The sequence below is a fragment of the Phacochoerus africanus genome, chromosome 1 (assembly GCF_016906955.1).
Source record: "Phacochoerus africanus isolate WHEZ1 chromosome 1, ROS_Pafr_v1, whole genome shotgun sequence".
Taxonomy (NCBI): domain Eukaryota; kingdom Metazoa; phylum Chordata; class Mammalia; order Artiodactyla; family Suidae; genus Phacochoerus; species Phacochoerus africanus.
The window spans coordinates 277,470,667-277,485,284 of NC_062544.1; the positions used below are offsets into that span (position 1 = coordinate 277,470,667).

At 49.7% G+C, this 14,618-nt stretch overlaps 1 protein-coding gene across 2 annotated transcripts in view; it reads left to right on the top strand.

Moving 5' to 3' along the window:
• ITSN1 (intersectin 1) overlaps positions 1-14,618 on the top strand; it is a 235,828-nt gene that overhangs the window by 182,782 nt on the left and 38,428 nt on the right. The window contains exons 26-29 of one of the 2 annotated variants that reach the window (XM_047795833.1): positions 2,034-2,155; positions 5,791-5,908; positions 8,156-8,347; positions 8,752-9,230. In XM_047795833.1, the coding sequence (XP_047651789.1) occupies positions 2,034-2,155; positions 5,791-5,908; positions 8,156-8,347; positions 8,752-8,753 (434 nt within the window). In that variant the 3' untranslated portion in view covers positions 8,754-9,230. Of the gene's footprint in view, positions 1-2,033; positions 2,156-5,790; positions 5,909-8,155; positions 8,348-8,751; positions 9,231-14,618 lie in introns of those variants that run through there. The other variant, XM_047795839.1, reaches the window with a different exon arrangement.

Here is a 14,618-nt window from a genome sequence, read left to right on the forward strand (position 1 = left end):
CACTATGGGACCTCTGAGTATGAGTTTACATTTTGAATTGTCATTCCAGAGGCTCCTGAGTGGCCCAACTTTGCACCGAAACCAGCGAGCTGCTCATAGATACAGAAGACAGAAAAGAATGTGGGGACAGGTCGCTGGCTTCGCAGGCCAGGTCCTTTGAGGGGCAGGAACATCGGAGGCCAGACGGGACACTCCTTTGGACCTTCTCCAAACTGAAAACTCTTAACTCGTGGAGTCTAGAGCTAGTTCTTGGCTGCTGGGGTAGAATTCTCATTCGCAGCCCAGATTTCCCAGCTTGAGCTCTCAGCGGAGCCCAAGTATGTGTAAGCTGGGCTCCTTCTTGCTTTCCCCTGAGCGCTGGGAAGCATCTGGCAGGGCTGGCCTGGTGCTCCTAGCATGGTGACCACTGGTTACAAAACAGTGTCCTAGGGGGCCAGAGTGCATTTGGGGAAGCAGGACATAGTGTCAGAACGGGGGCCTTGTACCTCTTTCCTTCCATCTGTCTGTCTTCATTCCATCTTCCTTCTTTTCTTTCTTCCTTTTTTTTTTTTTTTTTTTTTTTGCTCTTTTAGGGCCGTGCCCACTGCACACGGAAGTTCCAGGGTAGGGGTCGAATTGGAGCTGCAGCTGCCGGCCTCCACCACAGCCACAGCAACTTGGGATCTGAGCTGCATCTGCAACTTACGCCATAGTTCATGGCAACGCCAGATCCTTAACCCGCTGAGTGAGGCCAGGGATTGAACCCACAACCTCATGGTTTCTAGTCGGATTCGTTTCTGCTGCACCAGGATGGGAACTCCTATCTTCCTTCATTTCTTTCTTTCAAGAACGATTTTTTTTTTCTTTTTTTCTTTTTGTCTTTCGGGCCTCACCCGTGGCACATGGAGGTTCCCAAGCGAAGGGTTGAATTGGAGCTGTTGCTGCCAGCCTATGCCAGGGCCGCAACAATGTCAGATCCGAGCCCTGTCTGTGACTTACACCACAGCTCAGGGAAATGCTGGGTCCTTAACCCACTGAGCAAGGCCAGGGATCGAACCCACAACCTCACAGTTCCTAGTCGGATTCGTTAACCACTGAGCCACGACGGGAACGCCGATCATAATGGGGAGAGAGAGTGTAGAAGAATGGAACAGTTTGTCTTGCTTCTAGAAGTTCGGGAAGCGGTCACTGCGGATACAGCAGAGTTCACAAGGGAGGGATTTTGTCCTTTCGCAGCCGGCCTCCTGTGCCAGTAGACTTTGCAGAGCCCAGCCTGTGGTACTGCTGGAATTTTTCCCATGAGCCTTTTCGCGTTGAGGAAAAGTACAAACTATTTACTTTTCTTTTTCTTTTCTGTGCTGAATTGTTGTTTTGCATAACCGCCCCCCCCCCCCCCCCCCCCCCCCCCCCCCGACTCCAGGATCCTCCTTTAACTCAAAAAGCAGTAAAACTTGCATTGCATTCCTACCCGCTCTTCGGGGATAACCCTCAAAATGTGAGGCACACACACAAAAAAATGGTCCTTGGGATGGAAAAGAGGGTCTGAAGAAAGTCACAACATGGGAAACAACGAGTGCCCGCTCCCCGGGGCTTCCCGAAGAAAAGAGTTCTCTTTCTCCTCTACTTGATGGGTGGAGAAGCTCCGCCTGAGGTCTTTGATTCACTTAACTATCCTTGAGGGGCCTGGGTGCCAAGCACTGTGTGGGGGCAGAGGGCCCGGTGGAGAGGAACGAGGCCCAGCTGTTGGCAGCAGAATGTTCTCAGGAATTGGGGAGGGGGCGTGGAGGGGGGGGCTTGTGGAGGCAAGTTGGGACGTCCCCAGAGAGTCCGAGAGCAGACCGGGCAGAACAGAAGATAAACCCAGCCCGCGCCAGTTCTCCTTTGCATTGCAGCTCGTAGATGGGGGCTGTGGAGCCTCCATGTAGTAGAAAACCAGCCCTGTACTGTAGCTCTGATGCTGTTGACTCATGAACCTGGGGGTGGTTCTCTGTCTTCTTAGGCTCTCCTCTTCCTGACGCTAACCATGCACTGCCGTGTTTGGTCTTGTTTTTCAGAAATCGCCCAGGTTATTGCCTCCTACACGGCCACCGGTCCTGAGCAGCTCACCCTGGCCCCTGGTCAGCTGATTTTGATCCGAAAAAAGAACCCGGGTGGATGGTGGGAAGGAGAGCTGCAAGTTAGTGTCTCGTGCCTTTGTTTCCAATGCTCTGTCCCAATCTGAACAGATCTCAAAGGGATGCTGTTTCATTGCAAAGTCGAAGGAACCCCTTGCTGCCCAAGTCCTGTGTTTGTATAATGAGAGATGCCACATTATCTGCACCCCTTGGGTTCCTAAACTTCGGGCAGCAAGGAACAGAATTGTGAGAGCTAAGGATTCTTCCGAAGATGTATCCAAATCTGTTGGATTCCTGAGTTCAGACAGGAACCCAGTGTTGGGGCAGCGAGGACTCCTGATGGAGCTGTCCTTGCATGTCACAGCATCAGTGGCATTGTAAGGTATGGTACAGCAGCAGCCCTCTTGCATTCAAGGCCACATCTGTACGTCACAACAATTTTGATTCCCATGTGTGTGTCCTCAGTTCATTGCTCTGTCCAGGCAAAGCTTGGGCAGGAAGGGGAAGGTCAGTGCTGTGGGGAAGTAAAGAAATACAGTATCTTTCTGTACATACAGGGCCCCTAGTTAAAACTAAAGAGCCAAAAGAGTGAAGAGCGAGTTGGTGGACTAATGAGGTATGTCTTGGCTGCAGTAGAAGACACAGCCCAGAGCAGCCAAATACGAACCTTCCCCAGGGAGCTCGCTGGTGGGCAGCCATTAAAAACCCATCCAGGGAGTTCCCTTTGTGGCACAGTGGGGTAAGGACCCAACGTTGTCTCTGTGAGGATGCATGTTCCATCCATGGCCTCGCTCAGTGGGTTAAGGATGCGGCTCAGAGGTGTTGTGGCTGTGGCTATGGCGTAGGTCACAGTGGCAGCTTCGATTTGACCCCTAGCCTAGAAACTTCCTTTTTTTTTTTTTGGTCATTTTAGGGCTGCACCTGTGGCATATGAAAGTTCCCAGGTTAGGGGTCCAATCGGAGCTGCAGGTGCCAACCTATGCCACAGCCACAGCCACAGCAGATCTGAGCGCCTGTGATCTACACCACAGGGCACGGCAACGCTGGATCCTTAACCCACTGAGCGAGGCCAGGGATCAAACCCGAATCCTCATGGATACTAGTCAGGTTTGTTTCCGCTGAGCCACAACGGGAACTCCTCCATGAACATTTCTTACTTCCTCATGGAGGTTATCAGCTTTTTGAAGACAGAAACTATGTTTTTTCATCGTCACACGCCTAGTACCATCTTCAAAAGAAGTTCTTGCAATCCGCAATAATGCGGATGGAATTGCCGTGCACAGGAGGGCTTCCGGTGCTTTAGCCAGACTTTCTCTCCTGCAGATACACACATGAAGAAAGTGCCAGGGAGCTCTGTGTTCTGCCCTTGTGAAGCTGCAGGGCTGGGGGAAGAGGAGCGACAGTGAGCTGGGGGCGGTGTATACTAGATAGAGTAACACGTGGGAAATGTAAGACGAGTGGCTTCAACCACCGGTGGATTCACAGTGAAAATAAGTGTTTTTAGGAGTTCCTGTCGTGGCTCAGTGGTTAGCGAATCCGACTAGGAACCATGAGGTTGCGGGTTCGATCCCTGGCCTTGCTCAGTGGGTTGAGGATCCGGCGTTGCCGTGAGCTGTGGTGTAGGTTGCAGAGGCAGCTCAGATCCCGAGTTGCTGTGGCTCTGGCATAGGCTGGTGGCTACAGCTCCAATTCGACCCCTAGCTTGGGAACCTCCATATGCCACAGGGGCAGCCCAAGAAATGGCAGAAAGACAAAAAAAAAAAAAAAGAAAAGAAAGAAAGTGTTTTTAGTCCTTGAGTCGAGGGCATGAAGTCTATCAGACTGCAAGGAAAGGGAAATTTGATCTGTGATCTAAAAGTAACCCAAAAATATCCTTCTTGATAAATTGGCAGACAAGAGGGCGAGGTAAGCTGGAGGGAAATTTCCTTTTCTCTCGATTGCATTTCCTTATTTTTAGAATAAGTTATATATTCACATAGTTTCAAATTTAAAAATTATGAAGGGAGGAGTCCCTCTGTGGCCCAGCCAGTTAAGGATCCAGTGTTGTCACAGCAGCAGCTTGGGTCCCTGGGCCAGGAATTTCTGTATGCTGCAGGCACAGCCAAAATAAAAAAAAGGGAAAAGAGAGAAAGAAAAAATTACGAAAGGGAATTAAAATGTGTCCCTCCCACCCCATCCCCAAAGGCAACTGTTTTTATCAGAGCCTTGCTTCCAGAGGTGCGCATGTTTGTGTTTGCACGGAGACCCTCGAGGTATAAATTCTTCTGAATTCTCTGCTCCTGGCAGACCACAAGGCTGGTTGTAGCACCTCTCATCATCCCTAACTAGAGTCTCATCTCATAGAATTATGTCAGGATTCCAAGGTTTTATTTTTTATTTTTTTGCTTTTTGGGGCTGCATCCACGCCATACAGAGGTTCCCGGGCTAGGGGTCAAATCGGAGCTACAGCTGCCAGCCTGCACTGCAGCCACAGCAACAACATGGGATCCGGGCCACGTGTGCAACCTACACCACAGCTCACAGCAACACTGGATCTTTAACCCACTGGGCAAGGCCAGGGATCAAACCTGTATCATGGATCCTAGTTGGGTTCGTTCACCACTGAGCCACGACGGGAACTCCAGGATTGCAAGTCTTGGTTCACCAACTCTATTAGAAGTTCCTCTGTGTCACATCCTCTCCCTTGCCAGCAACTCCCGCCGTGTAAATACTCAGTCAATGGATTTTGTGTCAAATCAGATTCAAGTAAAAGAGAAAGGAATGGCAGTGGACAGTGTGCCCTGATCTAGCACGTAGGCCTGATGGCTTTTGAAAACATCAGATTTAGACTGCTTGTGTCCTGCATACACTGCACGTCCATCGTCTTGTATATATTCGCAGTTGTCTTCTATCCATAAGACAACACACAGGTTACAGATGTGAGTATGAATCTTGGCTTGCCACTAAGTAGCCTGTAATCCCTTTTTTTTTTTTTTTTTGCCTTTTTAGGGCTGCACCCCAGCATATAGAGGTTCTGAGGCTAAGGGTCGAATAGGAGCTGTAGCCATTGGCCTACACCATAGCCACCGCAACATCAGATCCGAGCCGCATCTGTGACATATACCACAGCTCATGGCATCACTGGATCCTTAACCCACTGCGTGAGGCCAGGGATCGAACCTGCGTCCTCATGGAGGCTGCTCAGATTTGTTTCTGCTGAGCCAGGACAGGAACTCCATAACCTGTAACCTTGAGCTTGTCACTTAACCTTTCTGAGCCTTCCCCTCTTTATGTGGAAAGTGACAACAGTAACAGTATTATCCTCCTGGGATCGTTGTGTAGGCAACTAAGGTTGCATATAACTGAAAAACAACTAGCATCAATGATAGAACTTACAGGTTATTATATTACAACATGAAAACACGGTAGCTAAAATTTAGATGGTGGCCGCCATGGGTCAGCAGAGCCTAGAATGTTTTCACACGGGCAGGATGGCGTGGCTTACGGAGTACAACGTAGTGTGTATCGCATAGGAAACCCGGCCCACGTAACAGCTCTCAGCTGTTAATTTCAGGTAATGCCGAGGTCATGGTTCATGCTAACAGTATATGTGGGCTTTAGGACTAATGATAATAATACCGAGGAATTAACGTGTTTGGCATGAAGCGTGAAAGCATGTGGACATTGTAATATATATTTATGCATATATTTCTTTTAGGCACGTGGGAAAAAGCGCCAGATCGGCTGGTTCCCTGCTAATTATGTCAAACTTTTAAGCCCGGGGACGAGCAAAATCACTCCAACAGAGCCCCCCAAGCCGACGGCATTCCCAGCAGGTAAGTAGCTCACCCTGTGTGCTCAGAAGATGCCCCGCAGGTCGTGGTGGCCTTTCACTGTGCTCCTGAAGGAGCTTAGACTCTCTTTCACATCAGCTGGGAGCCCTTCTGGTACTTGCCGGGGGCTGACACCCACTAATGGGATATGGAATATGTTTCTCAAAAGGACCAAATGTCCGAGCGGCTTGGCTGTGCTGGGTACAACGGAGCCCTTGTTGGAGTCGGCTTCCGAAAGAGGCCCTGAGTGCTGTGGCACTGAAGCCAGAGTTTTCTCTTGATTTCCTTCCAGCTATTTAAATTGGGATTTGGGGTTGGGGTGCAAGGGGACAAAAAGGGCCTCCTATAAATAAATGGCCGGGGTCTGAATAGGTCAGGGGGGTGAGCAGGGAGGCCACGGGGGTCTGCTGGTCATAATGTGCTGCTCGCCCGAGACTGAAATAGCTGCCCTGTGGCATTTCCTGTGAACAGAGGGCCTTCGCTTAATGTGCAGGATGTTGCACTCGTTCTCCTAAGGACTCAAAGGGAGCAGCCGGCCCTGCAGCTGAGCCGGGCGGCTCTTTTCTGATTGAAGAGACCAAATTAGATGCTTCAGTAACATCTGAGATGGGCGAGGTTCGGGGAGGCGACTGCTGCTTTAGGTCTTTAAGCCGTCCGTGCTCGGGTGGCATTTGTAGAAAAGGCAGCATTTTCATTCCAGGGCTTTGTGGTTCCATGTCTATGCTGTACATCCCCAGTGACGTCAGATTAAAACCTGGCCACACGGGCAAGAAATGAAAGGATCGGCCAATTTTGTGACTGACTCCCGACCCCAGCCAGGCCCCCCTTTGCTTGAACCGTGGCCTCATGTGGGCAGAGGGGTATGGTGCCAGCCAGAGGGCCTCTCTCTCAGGGAGGCCTGGTGCGTCCCTTCATCAGATTGGTTGAAACCCACAGAAATCGCTTGCCGAGGTGAATGGATTAGCTGGAGAATTGTTAAAGCCCAAGCCTATATATAGGTTGGTTAGGAAAGATTAACTGGGGGGACAGCCTAACTAGGCAGACTGAAAACGTGAAAATGCCAGGGAATGAAAACAGTGTAACCTTCTATCGCTTTGAGGGAACTTGAGAAAAGAAAAATTGTTCTTTAATGTGGAAATCGTTTCTTTCTTTGAGACAAAATATTGAGACAGAAAGGTACAGCAGAATAAGAAACTGATTTTACTTTCAATTAAGAGTTCCCGTTGTGGTTCAGCAGTAATGAACCCAACTAGTATCCATGAGGATGAGGATGTGGATTCGATCCCCGGCCCTGATCAGTGGGTAAATAAGGATCCGGTGTTTCTGTGGGCTGTAGTGTAGGTCACAGACATGGCTCAGATCTGGCGTTGTGTGGTGTGGCCATGGTGTAGGCCGGCAGCTGCAGCTTTGACTCAACCCCTAGCCTGAGCACTTCCATATGCTGCAGGTGCAGCCCTTAAGAGAGAGAAAAAGAGTTGAACTTAACACAGCATTGTAAATCAACTATACTTCAATTAAAAATAAAAGAGAGTAGAACTCCCATTGTAGCTCCATGGAAATGAATCCATCCAGTATCCATGAGGATACAGGTTCCATCCCTGGCTTCATTCAGTGGGTTGGGATCTGGCGTAGCCGTGGGCTGTGGTGTAGGTCAAAGACGTGGCTGGGATCCCTTGTTGCTGTGGCTGTGGTGTAGGCTGGCAGCTACAGCTCCAATTCCAATTCTGGCCTGGCAACTTCCATATGCCTCAGGTGTGGCCCTAGAAAGACCAAAAAATGCAGTAAAAGAGAGTGGAACTTTTTGGAAGTCAGGTGATAAATACCTTCCACCATAAGACAAACAGGAAAAAGAGAGCCACAGGAGAGTCCCCAGGAGACACAGCTGCTTGTGAGGCGGGGCCAGTGTTCAGAGTCAGTATTTTAAAGGCGTCCGTCCCCCTGCACTCAGGCAGCAGTGATTCCATGGAAGCTCTCAGTCCTCGCCGTACACTTTCTGCTGACAAGACAAAACCTGAAAAGGGGAAGAGCCCATAGAAACGAGAAAGGCTTGGGTGGACGTTTCTGCCGTTGCCTCGGGTTTCTGTGTCCACCCCCCCCAACCCCCTGCCTCCGCAGCCCCAGCCCCGTCTGCACAAAGCCCCTCGGTGCCTTGGCGTGGTCCCATCCCGGAAAGGACCCAGAGGACCCAGGCGGGTACCTGGCGGTCCCGCGGGCGCGGGGGCGCAGCGCTCACCCGGCCTGTCTCCGCAGTGTGCCAGGTGATCGGGATGTATGACTACACCGCGCAGAACGACGACGAGCTGGCCTTCAACAAGGGCCAGGTCATCAACGTCCTCAACAAGGAAGACCCCGACTGGTGGAAGGGAGAAGTCCACGGCCAAGTGGGGCTCTTCCCATCCAACTACGTGAAGCTGACCACAGACATGGACCCCAGCCAGCAATGTAAGTGCCCCCGGGGGCTCGCCTGCCTCTCCTCTCTGGTGTCACCCGGTCAAACATGCAGCATTGCTCTGATTCTGCCGAGCTTGGTTTGCAGAACTTGTAAAGTTCCCCCATTGCTGCATTCGCAACAGTCTCTTTGAAGACCTTCTGTGATGCAAGACTTGATCTCGTGGGGTTTTTCTTTTCGTTTTTTTTGGTTTTTTTTTTTTTTCGTTGTTTGTTTTTTTAAATCATTCCTTCTGTAGCATGTCCCCTCCCTCCCCTCCCCCCCTTTCTCCTTTTTTTTTTTTTTTCCCTTTTAATCATTTTGGCACCATGCTGTTTACATGCCTGACTCATTTTCCTAGCTTGAATTTTGCTCATTGTTTTGTTTTGCTTATGTGTTGTTTTCCTCCTTTTTCTAGGAATCATATGTTGTCCATCCCCCCCTCAGGCTTGAAAGTCCTCAAAGAGACCCACTATCCCATATCACTGCCCAGAGGGATGATGGGAGATGCAGCCTTGATCATGTGACTTCCAGCATGATCACCTACTGCCTTCTGAGTAGAAGAACTCACTGCAGAGCAGTTTACCTCATTTTACCTTAGTTGCATGTGATAGCAATGTTGAGTTATTACTTGCAGACAAAGAAGCAAAAAAATTGCAAAAATACACAGGGTAGTGGGTCCTTTTGTGGCTTTCCTAGTGACTCAAATTGACTTCCCCCCACCTTGGCACAGGTGCTTTCAAGAGTTTTCACGTTATTTTTTAAATAAATCTTTCAGCCGTTCAATTCAAATCAATCAATCAATAGATGACTTCTTTGCGCTTTTGGTTTTGCAAAAAGACCCACTATCAAGGAATGCTGCATGTGCTATTAAAAAATGTTCCAAATGTCCATAAATCTGAGACTTGATGTATTTTTTTTTTTTCATTTTTGTCCAGTGTTACCAACTAAATTGTGTAGTTTGGGTGTTGGCCGCCTAACGTAGAAGTACAGAGGAGTTCAGTATATCTGTTTTAAAGACATGTAGTACGAGGCCAATTAAACTTCAGAAGGTGTTTTGTGCTTGTTTGTGTGTATCAGATGTACTTTGTTGAGCATGTAATAATACATCCTGTACATAAGAAATTAGTTCTTTCCATGGCAAAAGCTTTTACCTTGTATGATGCTCTAATCATATTGCATTAATTTTATTTTGCACAGTGACCTTGTAGCCACACGCGAAAGCACCTGTGTTTTCGCTCGGTCTCAGATTTCTCTGGTTGAGTTGGTGTTTTCTGTTTGGGGTTTTCGATGTGGCGTGTTTTCCTACCAGAAACCCATAGACCACACCATGGAGGGGTTATCAATCACCAGTACCTACAGTCGCGCCTTAGACTCTGTTCCACGCAGTTTTATTCCAGTTGCTTTTCATGGAACGACCTATTTTGAACACGTAATTTTCTTGACAAGAAAGAATGTATAGGAGTCTCCTTGCAATTAATTTCCAATGTTTACATTTTTTAACTAGACTGTGGAATTTCTACAGATTAATATGAAATGGAGCTCACGGTCCGTGATGTGTGGGATGTGTTGTAGCCGAAGCCATGTTTGTCTTTTAAACACTAGTTGGAAGCTCTCAATAAAAACGCCGTTGCTGACAGCACAGAAAACAGGGCGCAGGGGGTGGGGGCGGGGGGTAGGAGTGGGGGTGGGAAGGGAGCCTCAAGCACAATTTAGCAGGTCTACCAATGACTTTTTAACAGTGGTGATCTTCTGTTTCTCATCTCTCCCCTCGGGGATTCCGGGCTGGCGATTGTGTAGAGGTCCTTCTCCACTCCCGGGGCACAGAGAACGAGGGCGCCTCCTCGGTCCCTGGCGCTTCAGTATTTTCACGGATATGAATGTAAAATATATAAATATCTAAACCTGCGGCTTTAACAACTGTAATACACCCTTTTGCATTAGTTATGTGTATAGATAATTAAATTCTTCATATAAAAGTTAGACGGCAATGTCTCTGTGTGCTTTGATGTTGGAACCTGGCCGCGGTGACGGGGAACCGAACAGACTAAATGTCGGCAGATGGGCTGCTGCCCACGTGTCCGTTAAGATCCAGACACCGTGAGAGCCTCCCAGAGTCGTCTTTGAATGGCCCACGCTCTCTCCTTGCAACCCCCCTTTCCCTGATTAACATGGAAACAGTGACCCCTTATAATGCGGATTTGGAAGAATAGAACCAGCACCCAGCCTAGCACCTAACTCTCATCCGGCTTTCGGTACGTGCTGCGGGGACCTCGACAGGTGTGTGATGTGACTCCGTACAGACCGTTGGTCCGAAAGATGCATCGCAGGAAGGTTCTGTTGAGCATCCGGAAAATATGTGGGGGAATGTGGCAACTTTCAGGTCTTCCGTCCTGCTGTTCGCCCTCCGTGTCTGCCTCGCACACGCTGGTCTCGTTGTCTTTGCAGAAAGAAACCACTGTACACATTGATGACACTGGTGGCTGTGATGACCCCATGCCTCACTCCCTTCAAGAACTTCGCTTATGGATCCCCCCCTGCCATTCAGTGGGGAAGGGAGAGAGTTCCCATTGTGGCTCAGTGGAAATGCATCGGACTAGCATCCATAAGGACGCAGGTTCGATCCCTGGCCTTGCTCAGTGGGTGAAGGATCCGGCGTTGCCGTGAGCTGTGGTGTGGGTCGCCTGCTGATGAGGCTCAGATCTGGTGTGGCTGTGGCTGTGGTGTAGTCTGGCAGCTACAGCTCCGATTTGACCCCTAGCCTGGGCACTTCCATATGCTGTTGTGCAGCCCTAAAAAGACACACAAAAAAAGAGAAAAAAAGATAAAGAAAGAATGAAAGAAAAGGGATTTCCCCGTCAATTCAGCAAATATCTGGGGGGCGAGATCTGTTGGACATGGACGCCCTTTTGGATTCTAGGGACGGGGGTGTGGTTCCGTCTGTAGACACAGGGTCCCTGTCCTCCGGGACTTCATGTTTTAGTGGGAGGAGTGTGCAGAAACCAAACTACTGCACAGATACAGGTACATAAATATATGTGGGGGCGTGTGAGATAAGGCGATACGTTCTGTGCCAGGAGAAATGCAGGTGCCAGGTGGCACTGAGCAGGACATCCAGAGCCAGCAGGGTGGGGGCAGCTGCAAGAGGGGTCAGAGGACTCTTCCGGGGGACAGGGGTGTTTAAGCTGAGACCTGAAGCCTGACTAGGAGCTGGATGAAGCCAGGAGACAAGTGGTTCTTTTAGGCAGAGATGTCACCTACAGGCCCAGAGGTGGGCGGAGACCTCTGGTCACTGTCCCCCAGCGCACCCCCAGTGCAGCAAGCCCCGTCTCTTGGCCAGAACCCTGTCATCTATCAGTATTTCTCCAGCCCTGAGTGTGGGTTGAAGAGATGCAGTTGTCAAGGCAGGTCATGTGCTATGATACCCTCTCAAAGGTTCTCCAGTCCCCTCTCCTTAGAGCATCCCTCTAGGCTGTCCTCCAGGTTTGTGAAGCTGGTGCAGGTTGATCCCCAGGAAACTGCCCTTTGCCTCTGCAGATCATTCAGTTTGCATTTGATGGGAGAGTATCCAGGAGTTCCCGTCTTGGCTCAGTGGTAACGAACCCAACTAGTATCCACAAGGACGTGGGTTCAATCCCTGGCTTCGCTCAGTAGGTTAAGGATCCAGCATTGCTGTGAGCTGTGGTGTAGTTTGCAGACACGGCTTGGATCTGGTGTTGCTGTGGCTGTGCTGTAGGCTGCAGCTCTGATTCAGCCCCTAGCCTGGGGACCTCCATATGCAGCTGGTGTGGTGCTAAAAAAAAAAAAAAAAAAAGGCATCCATGATGGTAGAGTATTCATCTGACTGGGTGCCTCTCAGCCAGAGGGAAGGCCACGGCATCTGGTGGGTAGAGGCTGGGCTGCTGCTCGGCATCCTCTAGGGCACAGGACCATCCTCACCACAAATAGTTATCTGGCCCCAGATGTTATCCGCACCAGGGTTGAGAAACCCTGGTCTCCCGCTGGCTGCTGTGGGTGATGTTTGCCTGGTTGCCCTGGGCAGATATATTTGCAATAGAACTTTGGGTGGGCATTTGCCCCAGTGGCACGTGGACAAGAAAAGCACAAACGAGAGGCCCTTCTGTTTGCAGCTTCAACTTGCTTTTCTGTGGCCAGCAGCCTCGGCCCTGCTGAGCAGGACCCAGCGAGCTGAAGGGGGCCACGTGGCCCCAGCCCCAGGCTGCCTCTGCGTGAAATGCTGTCTGGGAGAAGCTGGATTCATTGCCCTGTAAAGTTATGGAGTATGACATCATCACATGTTCGGTAGAAACCGGGGTCCACCCTGTTCTGGAAGGAACCGGGCAGGCCCAGAGACCACAGCAAGTGGTGGCCGGGTTCTCTGCATCTTCCCTGACGCCCTCAGAAGAAACACCTGGTGATGCTAACGTAGGAAAGTCCTCGAGGTGGGGGGTTCAATCATATGAAATATTTGCCAATATTCCTGTTTCTTGCCTATAAAATAGCACTTTCAGAGTTCCCGTTGTGGCTCAGCCAGTTAAGAACCCGACTAGCATCCATGAGGATGCTGGTTCAATCCCTGGCCTCGTTCAGTGGGTTAAGGATCCAGCGTTGCCATGAGCTCTGGTGTAGGTAGAAGATGCAACTCAGATCCAGCATTGCTGTGGCTGTGGTGTAGGCCGGTGGCTGCAGCTCTAATTTGACCCCTGGCCGGGGAACTTCCATATGCCGCAGGTGCATATGGACACAAAAACAAACAAAAACCAAACAACGGCACTTTCATGTGATTCGACCTAAAATGCTGTGTGATCGCTGGGCAAGTAGTAGGGTAGGTGCTTGAATGCCCATGGGATGAATGGGTGGGTCCAGGGGTTCGTGAGTGGGAGGAAATCTGTTCTCGGCACAAAGTACATCACCCGAGAGGAGACCGAGCAGTCTCTGTGGTCCGCTCCCCCTTGAATTTCCCCAAAGCAGGTCTCCTTGAAGGATCTGGAAGGGGTTGTCCCAGAGTCTCTCACTCTCTGGTCTCTGCAGGAGGCTGAGGCCCAGGGGTTCCTCCACCTGCGTCTGGGCCAGGCCTCTGTGCCAGCCTGGGCTGTGAGAAGCGCCTGCCCAGATCTCGGTAGGGGAACAAGTCTCACAAATCAGTCAGTCCTGCTTCCAGGCAGAGTGGAAATCACCCCCAAGAGAAAGGGAACATGCCTTTTTCCTTCTGGCAAAATTATAAGTTAATCCTGTGCATTCCTTTTCATTCCAAAAATACCCGAGAGAATTTTCCTGGAAACAACATGGAATGCCAGTGGGCCCCAAACTGCACAGAAAAATAGCCCTGTCTTCAAAATATCTGATATTTTGGATCTGGGAGGCTAGGGAAATACATTAAGTTAGGGAACCTGATGGCTTTCCGTGCATATTTCACTTCAGCCAGACTTCTCTTGGGCTTTTCTTTAAGAAACTTCCACACGCAAAAACCAGACTTCTGGAATGTTTCCTGGTGTGTGGTGGTTCCATATCAAAGCTTTCCATCTCCTTAGGCAGGTCCTGTTCTTTAAACTGAGAACTCCCCAAGGTTTGTTTTTTTGTTTTTTGTTTGTTTGTTTGTTTGTTTTTTTGGCGGCATGCAGAAGTTTCCCAGGCCAGGGATCAAACCCACGCTACAGAAGTGACAGCATGGGATCCTTAACCATTAGACCACCAGGGAACTCCCTCTCCAGACATTTTTAAATGATAGAACTTGAGTCACAAAAGTTTAAGATTTTGTCTGTAGACGATGAGAATTGGCTCTAAAACTGCATCAGTGCAACTTTCTGTTAAGCATTCTCCCTCTTAGAAGCCACCATGTTGTTATTTTATGTTGTCAATAGCCTGGGTGTGTGTGTGTGTGTGTGTGAGAGGGAGAGAGAGAGACAGACAGACAGACAGACAGGCAGGCAGACAGGCAGACACAGAGAGGCTGTGATACAGGCGACGTAAATACTCAGGTATGGGGCTTGGTAACAGCTGGTGAATGGTGAGCTGCAGGTACTGCCAGCAAGCGGATAAGCAGCACTTTATAGAAGATTCTGGCAGAGGCTGACAGCTGCTGTTCCCACATCTGCTTAGCACACAGTATAAGATGATGTCACCAGGCTCAAAATAGGAAGTGTCCCTTCCTTTGACCCGGCCCATCATGTTTTTAAACAGAGCCTCTTCTGGCTGTGGTTCTCCTAACTGACCCAGGAGGAGGAAAGGCCTTTTTTGATCTGCCTTTTTTCTTTCTTTCTTTCTCTCTCTCTTTCTTTCTTTCTT